The sequence below is a fragment of the Anopheles gambiae genome, chromosome 2 (assembly GCF_943734735.2).
Source record: "Anopheles gambiae chromosome 2, idAnoGambNW_F1_1, whole genome shotgun sequence".
NCBI lineage: Eukaryota > Metazoa > Arthropoda > Insecta > Diptera > Culicidae > Anopheles > Anopheles gambiae.
In genome coordinates this window covers 55,425,288-55,437,898 of record NC_064601.1, presented here as the reverse complement: position 1 = coordinate 55,437,898, position 12,611 = coordinate 55,425,288, and the positions used below count along the sequence as shown (strand labels likewise).

At 43.8% G+C, this 12,611-nt stretch overlaps 2 protein-coding genes across 8 annotated transcripts in view; one reads left to right on the top strand and one right to left on the bottom strand.

Annotated features, from left to right (window-relative positions):
* Window positions 1-12,611, top strand: part of LOC1274653 (dedicator of cytokinesis protein 4) — a 61,822-nt gene that overhangs the window by 35,690 nt on the left and 13,521 nt on the right. For 6 of the 7 annotated variants that reach the window (XM_061648592.1, XM_061648594.1, XM_061648590.1 and 3 more), the window contains 2 exons: window positions 5,249-5,369; window positions 5,447-8,260. In XM_061648592.1, the coding sequence (XP_061504576.1) occupies window positions 5,249-5,369; window positions 5,447-8,260 (2,935 nt within the window). Of the gene's footprint in view, window positions 1-799; window positions 1,343-5,248; window positions 5,370-5,446; window positions 8,261-12,611 lie in introns of those variants that run through there. The other variant, XM_061648596.1, reaches the window with a different exon arrangement.
* LOC1274655 (pre-mRNA-splicing factor RBM22) lies at window positions 10,400-12,138 on the bottom strand. The gene is made up of 3 exons (XM_313808.5): window positions 11,872-12,138; window positions 11,741-11,794; window positions 10,400-11,653 (listed from the first exon to the last, which is right to left on the bottom strand). Exons 1-3 carry the CDS (start codon window positions 11,923-11,925, stop codon window positions 10,436-10,438), a joined length of 1,326 nt encoding a protein of 441 aa, XP_313808.4. The 5' UTR covers window positions 11,926-12,138; the 3' UTR covers window positions 10,400-10,435.

Below are 12,611 nucleotides of genomic sequence, written 5' to 3'. Positions count from 1 at the left end.
TTTTTCTAAACTTTTGTATGTTTTTTTTAATTCTAAAAGAGTTTATTTACTTGAAACAACGCAATATGCAGGAACTGGTTAAGCAGTACGCAAACTAGGTTGCCGCGTGGGACCCCGAGAAAAGGAACCCCCCCCCCCCTCACATGTAAATTTGCTTCGTAGTCCTTCTCTGGTTTAGAATTCCTCATAAAATTCCTCGCTCGACACATCAGAATGGCCTATATTCGTCTTACCGCTTAGGGCCTCCATTAGTGTTAATCCGCTACTGGCAATTAGTAGAGCATAGATAGAGGAATATTCTAATTTGGATGATTGTCAATAGTATAAATGTGAAAGCTTTTGTACACAATGGCAGTACTGTCGCATAGCCGTCGATAGCGAAGAAAAAATAAGACTGAAAATCGTCCAACAAACCAACCAACTAACCGACCCAGCGTACAGTCTACGGTTGGTAGGGCGCATTACTGGGGTATGCCGAGATGGGTATATTTGCGCTCTCTGTTTGTGGATTTTCCAATCCAATTTTCATCACATCCGCCTTCCACCTGTTCCACGTGTGAGAGTTTTCTTTCACGAGTCAGGGGTCTCACAAATCGGTCGCGTGCACAGACGGTTCACAGCACAGACCGGCGGGGGGATATTGTCATCGACGTTGTTGTTGGTTGGATGGATATGTGTCAGTAATGAGCTGATAGTACTTGTATGGTGTGCGGTCGCGTGCCTTAGTTGCCGTGTGCACACAGTTTGACGCTACCCGACAAAGTTAGCCAATGTGTAACATCAGTTATCACTTTCCACTCGAGAGGTCCACAAGAGGCTTGTATGTGCCATCGTGAAAGGCGCTACGGAGCAACACTTACTACTAACACAAATCAGCTGCGCAGTGACTTAACGACGCACTCCCGATGTGCACGATAAAGTTGATGTGAGTGAAACGTTGTCATAGTTCCGGCCGGAAGTGATTTTGTTTGGTTTCAATGGATGCTTATATTTGCTACACATGTTAGTGAAGTAGTTAAGTGTTCGATTGATGGTGCATTTGAAGCGTGATGGACACATTGTTGGCAGTGCCTGTCGATTCTAGCGTGTGTTCGATTTCCGTGCTTCAATGAGGTGTTTATGGTACAAAACACCTTAATGTGAACTGGTGGTGATAGAACAGATCATGCTCCCGAAGGACCAAAACAAACTTGGTTGCTTGTACCGTAGAAGAGCTTGCACATGCCTCAATTTGATCAAATTAATAGCAACCCAAAGCTATGACATTTTATGTTCCCCTGGAACAGCAGCGTAAGGCTGGTTCGCGATGGGGTGGCCTCGATAGCGACAGTTTAAAGAACAGGTAAATCTTTTGAATGTTTTTGTGAGTAGGTGAGGGTTTCATACACATACACCACTGTTCACTTGGTTATCTGTAGCATCTAGGCTGATAAAGAAATAACAATACATTCGCATACATGCAACAGATAAACTGACTGAGGTGATCAAAATTTGTTGGTTGTATTTAGTTATAAGATATTTGTTGACATTCATTTTGATGAGAACTCCAATACATTTTTTTAAAGCAACATTTCTTATCATTTGTTTGTTATGTATGATACGATTGTGATGGGTATGTTAGATGCAATACGAGGTAATGTTTTTGCATGCATTGAAAATTAAATGATCACACAATGTCAAAATGCCCAAACACGTGTTCCTCTTGATCAGGGTATTGAGTACAAGGATAGTTACTCAGGCTAGGATTAGGTCGTAGAAATTAAAATAGATCGTGGCGTGTTTTTTATGTAATTGGATTAGTATTTTCACGTCGAATCTACTTTATTCTGCTAATTTACGTGTGTGCAAAACTATGTTACCACATTCAATGACTACCAAAGCATTCAATTTTAAACATTAAAAACATTTTTGAAAGCATAAACTATATTTTAAACAGGTGTAATATAGGTATTCTAGCTAATATTATTTTTCAAAGGGAACGGCTTTGGCTGTATTGCTTAGTGTAGTAGTAATTAAAACGAAAACAAGTCTGCAGACGGTGATGAATCAAAATATTGTTCTTGTATCGTCTACAATACAAAGCCAAAGAAACTAAACTAGATGAAGATAATCAGATCACTGCACTATGTCAGGTTATGTCCCACGAGCATTGTATGCAAATGAAGTGATGTTTATTTATTATGAACATTCAAACTGCTAGCATCATTTTGAAGCTAATTTCTATGTTACGTGCAGCGGTGTAAAGTTAAAGAAAAAATGTGATCTGGATGGTTATTATTTTCAGAACTAAAAAGCTTATTTTTTCCCCAAACGTTCTCCAACAGTTTACTAGAAAATGTGTTAGCGCACTATTCGATTATTTTTCCTCCTCTTATTACGAGCTCCGCACTTTTCTGACTGCACAAGAAATAATTTTAGTGGTTCCCTCAATATGATGCCGTCTATTCTGTAATGAATGGATGCAAAGCAAAATCACCGAGATTCTACATAGTTATCATGTGCGTGGGGGATTGGTATTCTACATCAAATTCGTTCGAATGTAAGCCATACATGCGCATAATCCGCTAGTCAAAAAGCAAGACAACAATACGAAAGCGAAAGAGGACCAGCATAGCGCGCTGTGTTAAAGATTAAGGTTTTAATTTCACTTCCCATCATTTACGTTCTTCTTCTACTTCAATCGTCGGGATGGCTAGAATGAACCAGCCGGCCGGCATGAGATGGGCTCCCTGGTTGAAGATCGCTCAGTTTCGCCTTCTGGTTTTGAGTTCGCCGCCCTCTTGCACTTTTGCTTCTACCCTTGCTTTCGTTGCTTATGTTGTACCGTGGCACAGGAGCATTGTCAGAAGCTGCCCAAAACAACCACGAAATTGGTTTCTAACGAGCCCTGAGCCAAATGGTTTTCGCAGTCTCAGATTCTATGCCCATTCTTTTTTTCATCTGTCCTTCTTATTATTTCTCCATCTCGTTCTCTCTTCTTATCTGAATCATGCTAGTTTCGTCAAAATAAACCATTTGGAAGGGTTTATAGATCACTAGGGTTTTGTACTAGATGAAGTGATATTTTGCTTCAATATATGATAGGTACACCGTCAAAAAAAGCAAATATCAGGCGGATATTTGTGTATCATTGTTAAAAAAAATGTTGTAAATTTGTCAACAACATCGTGTGTAGATTCGATTATCTTACAGCCATAACAAATACACATGATTGTGGTATAGAAATTGGGGATAATAAAATATCAATAACATAAACGACAATATGTAATAGCGGTTTTCAACCGGTAGGAAATTCCCACTAACGGGGCGATTTTTGATCAAAATTTTGCTAAATACCATGAGGGTTGCCACGCTCTCCCCCCGCTCATGAACTTGTGAGTGGGGAATGAAATCCTACAAGCACTCTTCATGGGTGGGGAGGGGCTGCAAAAAGGTTGAAAACCGCTTATATGAGAAAATCATGAATCAAATTCTGGTAGCACAATTGACTGGTGGAATCAATTTCAAACCCTCTGGAAACTCCATCCCTCACTGGAAATCGTCGGATCGATGGAAGAACTCAAGTCCAGCACTCATTCTTTTAACGAAACTTTCGCTCACGTAAGAGAGGCCGCTGTTAAGAAAGATGTATGCGTGTTGCGATGAGTGCCAGCTTCTGTGTTACCCTGGAAAGGTGCCAGCGTACCCTGCCATTGGAGGAAGCTCGTCAGTGTATTGGAACAGGTTAAATCTTTCCAACAGCTTTTAAAAGCCTCCTTGGGAGACTGCGTCAAGGTACACTTGCATCTCGCTCTTAGCGACGAACCATCGCCATCTTTCGACGGCATGCACACATACATATATACCTAGACGGTGCGACCACGGGCCGTGTTCGTTGAATGGAGGGTTTCCGCTTTTACCTCACACTCATCCTATTACCCTTCAATTGATCATCTTAGCCTCGTGGTGCGGCCGTCTGCATTTGACGTGTGGTATTTCTCTTTATGGGCTTCTTTCTTGAGCGTTATACATCCAGAGCCTCAGAGAGGGAGTGTGCAACGTTGCCACGTTGTGCCTAGGGTACGTACCACATGTCAACAGAGGTTGGTAACAGGAGCAAAGGTACGCGTATGCTTTTGCGTACTTGTTTTATGTTTTTGCGTCGATCGAGAGCCGTGTGATCGGACGAGATGCGGTGCGGGGATGTCAACGTATGTTGTCCCGGGGAGTGAAAGCAGAAAATACACATAAAAATGTTGAAGCAATATGGAAAGCTGCTGGAATCTCGTAACCGAAGTAAATAGGCTCGATTGGGGTGATGTGGTTTTATGCTGGTAGGGGTAAGAGATGCGACGTTGAAGTGTCGTAAAAAGAATCATGTGACGATCATGTTCTTTAAAATTGCTTCATTTTTTTCTCATTATTAGTTCTCACAGTTTTTGTATCGGGTTTTGTTGTTGGCAGTTGCTTTTGCAGCTTTTCGTTGCCTCTTCAGGTGAACATGCCGCAATCGGTATAGAGAGGTCATCCCGCACAGGAAGAAACCTCTCTGCAGTTATAGGCTTCGATGTGATAATAATGCAGTCTCTATGAATCTGTATCTGTGTAGATGATACAAAAGATTGCGTTAGGATGCATAAAATTGATATTTATTTGCTTTATTTTTAACAGCATATTCATTGATTTAACTCAAATTTAATACATATTGGTATATGTGTATTACCCACTGTTCTTATTTGGATTTTATATCTAAGATCGCACGATTCATTTCATATGTGCATAATTCCTTAATTATTCTCGTGAAGGAAAGGCAAATTATGACCATAGTGGTATGGTTATTTCGTATTATTTTGAAATTCGAAAATAAAAATAATTTAAGAATTTGAGAGAATATGATATAAACATTAGCAGGATAGTAATGTTTGCGTATGAAAAAGGCTCGCTCAATACGGGGATTGAACCCAAGACAGGCTGAGTCTTTGCTGCATAGTACATCTTGGTTACTGAATGTTGGATCGGGAACATAAAAAACTTTTAAAAATGATTCTGCTCTTTTGTTTAGTACAACAACGAATTATTTGATGGTAATTACCCATTCGCGCATTCCAAGCTTGGTTTTTGGATAAAATATACGTTTACTGATAAAATTAATTATTATAAAATTATGAATTATTATAAATTATAATTTAACTGATAAAATACATAATGTACATATGTATTATACAATGTTGTTGCTTTACATTATAAAATATATTTATTTTGTTTACAGAAAACTTGGATTAGATCTTGTACCTCGTTCTGGCACCCTGGCAGTGGACCCACAGAAAATTGGTATAGTATCGCTTCATCAAGTACACGTGAATAGTGCAGAAAATGCCAAGGCAGCATCGGTACGTAATCATTAATGGAAATGACCCGCTACGTTACGAATATAGTAGAAGCTTACATTTTTCTATTCATCTTGCAGAATCGAGGTACACTTCGACGAAAAGCTGGCAAAAAAATACATACGCATCATCTGTACTTTTGCATGCGTGATTTTGGACACCGGATAGGCGACGATGCAGAAATATACTTCTATCTGTACGATGGCAACACGAACCGCATGCGTGCGCTTTCGGAGCGTTTTCTAGTGCGTATTGCACGAGATGGGTTTTCGACCTACGTGGAAACAAGCCACAACTGCACTATTTTCACCGATCTTGGATCGTCTGACCTGAATCAGGATCTCTATCTCATCGCAAACGTAATGCGCGTTGGTAAAATGCTGCACTCGGAGTCGGTGAAGAAAGGTGACAAGCTGACAACTACAACGCATGCCTACCGCCGACCGTACGGTGTGGGAGTGCTGCCTCTGAATGAAATCGCTCAGTTTGATTATAGTGTAGAATCGGAGGAAAAGGAATTTAGCTTTAAGATTTTCCAGTGTGAGGAGAAAGACTACCACCAGTTGCACGAGCTGATCATCAAGAAAGCGAGTGGAAAATTTCAACCGATCAACGCTAGCACCCAGAGCCATTATGGATTGGTGGTTTCGATGAAACTTCTTCACGGAGAAATCGGCCAAGCAAAACTGGAACAACCAATCCTGTTCCAGGGAACAGCCATCACCAAGAAAATAGGATTCCCGGATGTTATCATGCCGGGAGACGTACGCAACGATCTCTTCCTAACGCTAGAAAGGGGGGAGTTCGAGCGCGTTGGTATCAGCACGGCAAAGAACATTGAAATCACAGCGCTTGTGCTGGATGAAAACGGGCGTATGGTGCAGGAGTGCATAGCGATCGCGTCGGGAAGCCCGTTGCAGGCATACTACAAATCGATGGTGCTTTACCATAACAACTCTCCGGCGTGGAATGAAACGATCCGGATGTTTGTGCCTATCGATAAGTTCAGTAAGGCGCATGTTCGTTTCGAGTTTCGTAGCTGCTCGACGAGGGACAAGTCTGACCCGAAACTGTTCGGGTTTAGTTTTGCGCGGCTTATGGAACCGGGAGGTGCGACAATCGCCGATGGAGCTCACGAGCTGTACGTGTACAAGTGTGAAGACGCTCTGAAGGTACAGCCGAACGTGTATTTACGGCTTCCCTGTTCGGCTGGTGACCGGCAGGCGCAGGGTGATTCACCATCACCGTACCATCGCAGTTCGAAGGAAGCCTTTTACGTGCGCACTATCCTTTGCTCAACAAAATTGACTCAAAATGGAGACTTGCTGTCACTGCTTCAGTGGCGCAACAGACCGGAGGGTATACAGGATTCGTTGCAGCGCGTGCTGCGACTGCACAATGAGGAACTGATCAAATTCCTGCAGGATGTTTTGGACGCGCTGTTCGCCCTATTTTCGACCGATGATGGTAACAGCACGCCTCACTCGGGGCTTGTGTTTCACGTACTAGTCAACATATTTAGTTTGATGCAAAGCAGCAAATTTCAACACTTCAAACCGGTAATGGACGCGTACATACGCAATCATTTTGCTGCTCCGCTAGTATACCAAGGACTGCTTTCTTCGGTGCAACATCTGGCCGACTGGCTGACAACAACCGACAATCTTGAGCCGATCGTGCAGTGTTTCAGTTCGCTCGAGTTTATTTTCAAACTAATCATCCAATCGCGCAAACTGTTTGCCCATGCGTCCGGGGGCCAATATGAGGATAAGTTCAAGAATGATCTGTTTTCCGTATTCCTGTCCCTGAATGGCATGCTTGCGGTGCCAAGTACGACACAAATCCTAGCAACACAGGAAGCGCTGCTCAGTAATGCAGGGGTGGTATTTGAGCAGCTACGTACCATCATCACCCGTCCGGAGCTGGAAACGCTAGTAAAATCCATGCTGGACGCTGTTCCGAAGGACGCTCAACCGCCCTTGATACAAGCGAAGCTGAAGTCAATCAAGGATATGGTTTCCGGGCAGTTGTTTGAAGACGACGAACTACGTTCAGTCATCTTAAACATTGCCTGCAAGCATCTTCGCATTCATCTAGCTCGGCGGGACGAACTGCGATTGTGCTCAGAAATTCTCGCCGAAGTGTTGATCAAGTTGTATGAAGCGAAAGCAAAATCTGGGGAGAAACCATCGAACGCCATCCATCACGATCTGGATACTTTATTTGCCAACATCTTTCCCATACTGCTGCAAACTATTAATGTACTGAGCAATGGCGGTAACGAGAATCTCGTTTGCTCCTTGTTTGCGGTAAAGCTAGGTCTGCTGCAGCTGCTGGATGAGTCACACTATCAACGTATGTGGGATAGACAACAGACTGGCATTAGTCCAACCGGTGGAGGATCAGTCGTCGGAGGAAAGGAACTCAAAGATTTTATCCAGCAGTGTCTTGCAATCTTCAAGGACATCCTCGAACAGGACTGGATGATATTTTCAAAGGACTGGTTGGTGATGAAAATGGCCGCCAATGACGTGTTGCGGCGAACTTTGGAGGAGCTGGCAAAACCCCTCGTGTATCGGTTCCTTGGTCCTCAATCGTTTGATTCACAGCTGTGGTGGTCGTACTTCAGCGTTGCTGTTATTTTCCTCACTCAGCCGTCACTGCAGATCGAGCAGTATCATGAGACGAAACGGCGCAAACTGTTGAGCACTCACGGCGATATGCGCGTTATGATGGGCTTTCAAATATTGAGCATGTGGGCGCAACTTGGAGAGCACAAACTGCACTTTATTCCGTCGATGGTAGGGCCGTTCTTGGAGGTAACACTTGTTCCAGAACCAGCATTACGGAAAGCTACCTTTACGGTTTTCTACGATATGATGCAGTGCGAACAGGTAGGTGGATACGGTTTTCAACGATTTTTTTTTGCTCTTTATATGATCATGAGAAAATGTAAATAATGCCAACTGCAAAACAGGCTAATGATGGGGACATCATTAATATGGAAAATTTATGAAGGCGTTCGAACAGCGAGTTTTAAAATAGTTATATAACATGCTTCGGAATTAATGTTGACTCAATACTATGCATAGGTGATAACAGCTGGTGTATGCTGTTATATCATACCTTAAAATTATGTTGCAATCGATAGGACAATTTATACATAAATCCAACGTATACCTTTCGATTTTGTGCCGGAGATTGCCTTAAAAATCAAACCTCTCATGGACCGTCGTCCGGTAGCAAAAACTGCGTGTACTTACTAATCAGTCCGGCTCCGTTGTAATTACTAATCAGTCTCGAAAGACTGTATAGACCGGCAAGAACGCGTAGGCCGTTACGCCAAATAGTAGAACCTTACCATTGCAACAAGTTTACTATTAATCTTGCTAAAGTTTAATAACTAATTTCTCTTCAATTTTTTCAATAATTTTATGTTTCATTTAGCTTTTCTATATTAGCATTATTTATTGAATGTTTACTATGCATGCACTCTAGACTAGTGTTGGGCATTGTGCGCGTGTGCGCACTGTGCGCACAGCACACCTCATTGTGCGCACTGCACAGCACACTTTGTACTGTGCGAGCACACTTCGCACAGTGCGCGCACTTCGCACTTTTCGCACAGTGCGAGCACAATCCGCACTTTTCGCACACTTCGCACAGTGCGGGCACTTTTCGCACACTCCGCACAGTGCGCGCACTTTTCGCACAGTATGAGCACACTTCATACTGTGCGAGCACACTCCGCACAGTGCGCGCACTTTACACACAGTGCAAGAACAGTCCGGACTTTTCGCACACTTCGCACAGTGCGAGCACATTCCACACTTTTCGCACACTTCGCACAGTGCAAGCATGTTTCGCAAATTTCGTGCAGTGCTTCAGTTTGTACGGTGCGAGCACACTTCGTACCATGTTACAGGAAGTCAGGTGGTATGGTACTGAGCATATTTTGACAAACCGCCTTCAAGCATCAGCATCAGTTAGCATTAGCGACTCCGATCCGTTGGTGCTACGAGTTCAAGTCGGGGCGAATCAAAGATCCATAAATCGCTTGCACACATTCATACCACACACATGCCCATCGCCCCCCCCCCCCCTCCCCTTTTGCCCTGTCCCATGTCTTCTCTTCAGTTAATCACAAAATTTGACTAGGGCTCCGAGTGAAAATTGTAATTTTTGCATCAAAACATGCGCTGCTATCGCAAGCCTGCGACGCGAATAACAGTTTTCCCGTGAAACCAGCTGTCTGTTTTATTGCACAATCGCAAAGCGGTGGCTCCGAGTACAAGCACAGACACGTTTCATCTCAGCCAAATTCAAGAGAAACCTCAACCCACTGGAGCGTCGTTTACCTACGACCTTCACAGTTCATAGTTGTTTTCAAGAAACGCGTGCTTGATGTCAGCCGATTTTTCCTGATAATTTCTTCGGCTATGGACCGCTGTGTTGATATTGTGTTTCGGGGCCTTTAAATTTTTGTCTGGGTGTGTTGTATCCTTGTGTTTGTGTAACGGGTTTTCGATCGGGATTCGAAGAGGTCAGGTGTCCGCCAAGTTCATCCACTGTTAGACGAACCCGATGGCTGAGTAAATGAACTCTAAGAGAAAAAGCTGACATTGGTCGTGTGGTCGTGGTCTTTGTGTACGTACCACCATGGTACGAAGTGTGCTCGCACAGTGCAAAGTGAAGCAATTGAAGCTTGCACTGTGCGAAGTGTGCGAAAAGTGCGGAGTGTGCTCGCACTGTGCGAAGTGTGCGAAAAGTCCGGACTGTGCTCGCACTGTGCGGAGTGTGCGAAAAGTGCGCGCACCGTGCGAAGTGTGCTCGCACTGTGCGAAATGTGCGGAGTGCGCGCACAGTGCGGAGTGCGCGCACAGTGCGGAGTGCGCGCACAGTGCAGAGTGCGCGCACAGTGCGGGGTGCGCGCACAGTGCGTAGAGCGCGCACAGTGCGAAATGTGCACCGCACACTGAGATGTGCGTGCGTGTGCGCACAGCACACCTAATTGTGCTCTTTTTCCCAACACTACTCTAGACATTATCACCATGTTAAAGTGATATAAGTTATTTTTTCAAAGCTCCTAACCGAGCTGGATCCTGACTCGGATAATGTAGTTGCTGTTGTTGCATTGCTGGCGGAACCATACCATGTCCAGAACCGCCGCTGTTACCAACACTGCTGGTGCTTGGACCAGCTGCCGGTGGTGGAATACCTGAAGGACCGCCAGCTTGCTGCTGCTGATACATTGAAGCATAACTTGGCGCCCCCGGAATCAGCCCGGGTGGCAACTGGTGTATCTTCATTCCTGGTGGCAAAACTGCCATTTCCGATGCTTGCAAGTTAAAGTAGTCGGTAGGATTGGGTGGCATGGGAAGCTGTCCTGGGAGACCGGGTACGGGATCGAAGATTCGACTGCTACCCCCGCCACCACGAGGAGCGGAGTTCTGTGCGTATGCGGTCGATTTTGCTTGCGAGTGGGCCCACTTGATGGTAAGCTTCTTTCCTCCAAGAACAAGCTTGTTAAATGTTTTCTCGGCAGCCAATTCAGCTGCAGCACGTTTGGTGTACTGGACGAATGCGCACTGCTGCCTGGGAACTAGTGACACCGAGCGTATTTCACCGTAATGGTAGAAATTATCCCGTATGTCGACCTCAGTGATGTGCTCGCCCAGATTGCCTACATACAGTGTAGTGATCGTTTTGTCTTCCGGTGGGTCAAGAGTTGGTATCGAAGCAGCGCGTTTCATCAGCTTGTCCGCAACCGGATCATTTCGGCCATAGTACCGGTCACGAATGTTTTGCTCCGATAATGGATCATCCGGTTCAACGGGTTTGTCATGTCGGTAGGGACACTCTTCGCCTCGTTTACATTCACCCTTCACCCAGAACGAGCAAATATGAGGTAGATTGCGCTTGTAGTAGGGTGCGGTACGAGCTAGTTTGGCCAGCATATCACTTGCGGCTAGCGATTTGCCAACTGTTCCTGCGGCAACCGTATTATCGCCACCCGCCTTCAGTTGCGATTCAATGTTTTGGATGTAGAATTCTTTGTTTACGTCACTCTCTGGAATTTTATCCTGTATCTTGAGTGCAGCGTCTCGCACTTGTGTTGGTAAGCCGTACTCCAGGTCTAACAGACATGTTTGACAAACGTTCTTCAGCTTGCTACACGTCTGGCAAATTTCTGTCTTTTTGAAACGCATCCTGGCTCCGGGACACCAACGAAAGATGGTGAATGGACGTGTGCAGATCTTGCATTCTTTGCCGTAGCGTTCTTTAATCTAAAGAAAACAAAAAATGCGATGACAAAAAATAATGATAATTAATTGCGGGGAAACATTGTGTCGTCACTTCCTCACAACACTCACCATACGAACATACGGATTGTCCCCAAGGCATGTTTGGCAAAGTATTGGAAATTCCTGCGAGAGAATAGCATAGAAATAGCAATAGTAAAACAGTCACAATCCCATTTTTTTCATAAACACAAAATGCTTACCGAATCTTCCCAGTTCTGTCGATTGTATGTGTTGGTCGTTTTGGACATAGCCATTTTGAAAGCTTTTATAAACACTTAATCTGTGTAAAAACAAATATGTTCACGTCAATGGCAATGGAATGAAGCTGTATTTTTCCAAAACCAAAATCTATTGATGAAAAGCTGTATTTTCCTTAAAACACTCACGCTTGGAAAATACAGCACCACGACTTTTTCTTCTTTGCGTTCTGTTGTGACGTTTGACAAATGACAGCAACAAAGGGTGTTGTCAAAGCAGCGGGCGAAAATGGCAGTGTTGCCAAGTTGCTGCCTATTTGTTTGGACGTTTTTTAAAAAACGTACAAAAAAATACAATCTTTATCAAAGAATCGTTCGTTAGGGCGAGGGTTGCTGTAAATGTGCATAGCTTGAATTTACTTAATAGGATGCACCTTTTCTCGCAATATAAAAAAAGGAAATTTTTTTCGATTGAAATCTCGATTATAGCAATTTTGCTTTTCATTTGCTCTTACTATTTTATTGGCCGCAATGAACAAACATTGGGAAGATTTTAAAAAAAGTATGACACTATCATACCGCAGTCAAAACATACCCCTGACCTTAGGACACTGGTAAAACTGTACGTTTTAAATATCCCGAGGAGATTTGGCTATGGTAATCAAACAGAAAGCGATTTCCGACCCATGTAATTGTTTAATAGATTACCATGTGGGGAAAAAGAGAAGCATAAATTGTGCACA

Coding starts and splice junctions, on each gene's coding strand:
- LOC1274655 (XM_313808.5), bottom strand. CDS start 11,925: ATGGCTATGTCCAAAACGACCAACACATACAATCGACAGAACTGGGAA. Junction 11,795..11,871: donor GACAGAACTGGGAAGATTCG/GTAAGCATTTTG, acceptor ATTCTCTCGCAG/GAATTTCCAATACTTTGCCA. Junction 11,654..11,740: donor ACAATCCGTATGTTCGTATG/GTGAGTGTTGTG, acceptor TGTTTTCTTTAG/ATTAAAGAACGCTACGGCAA.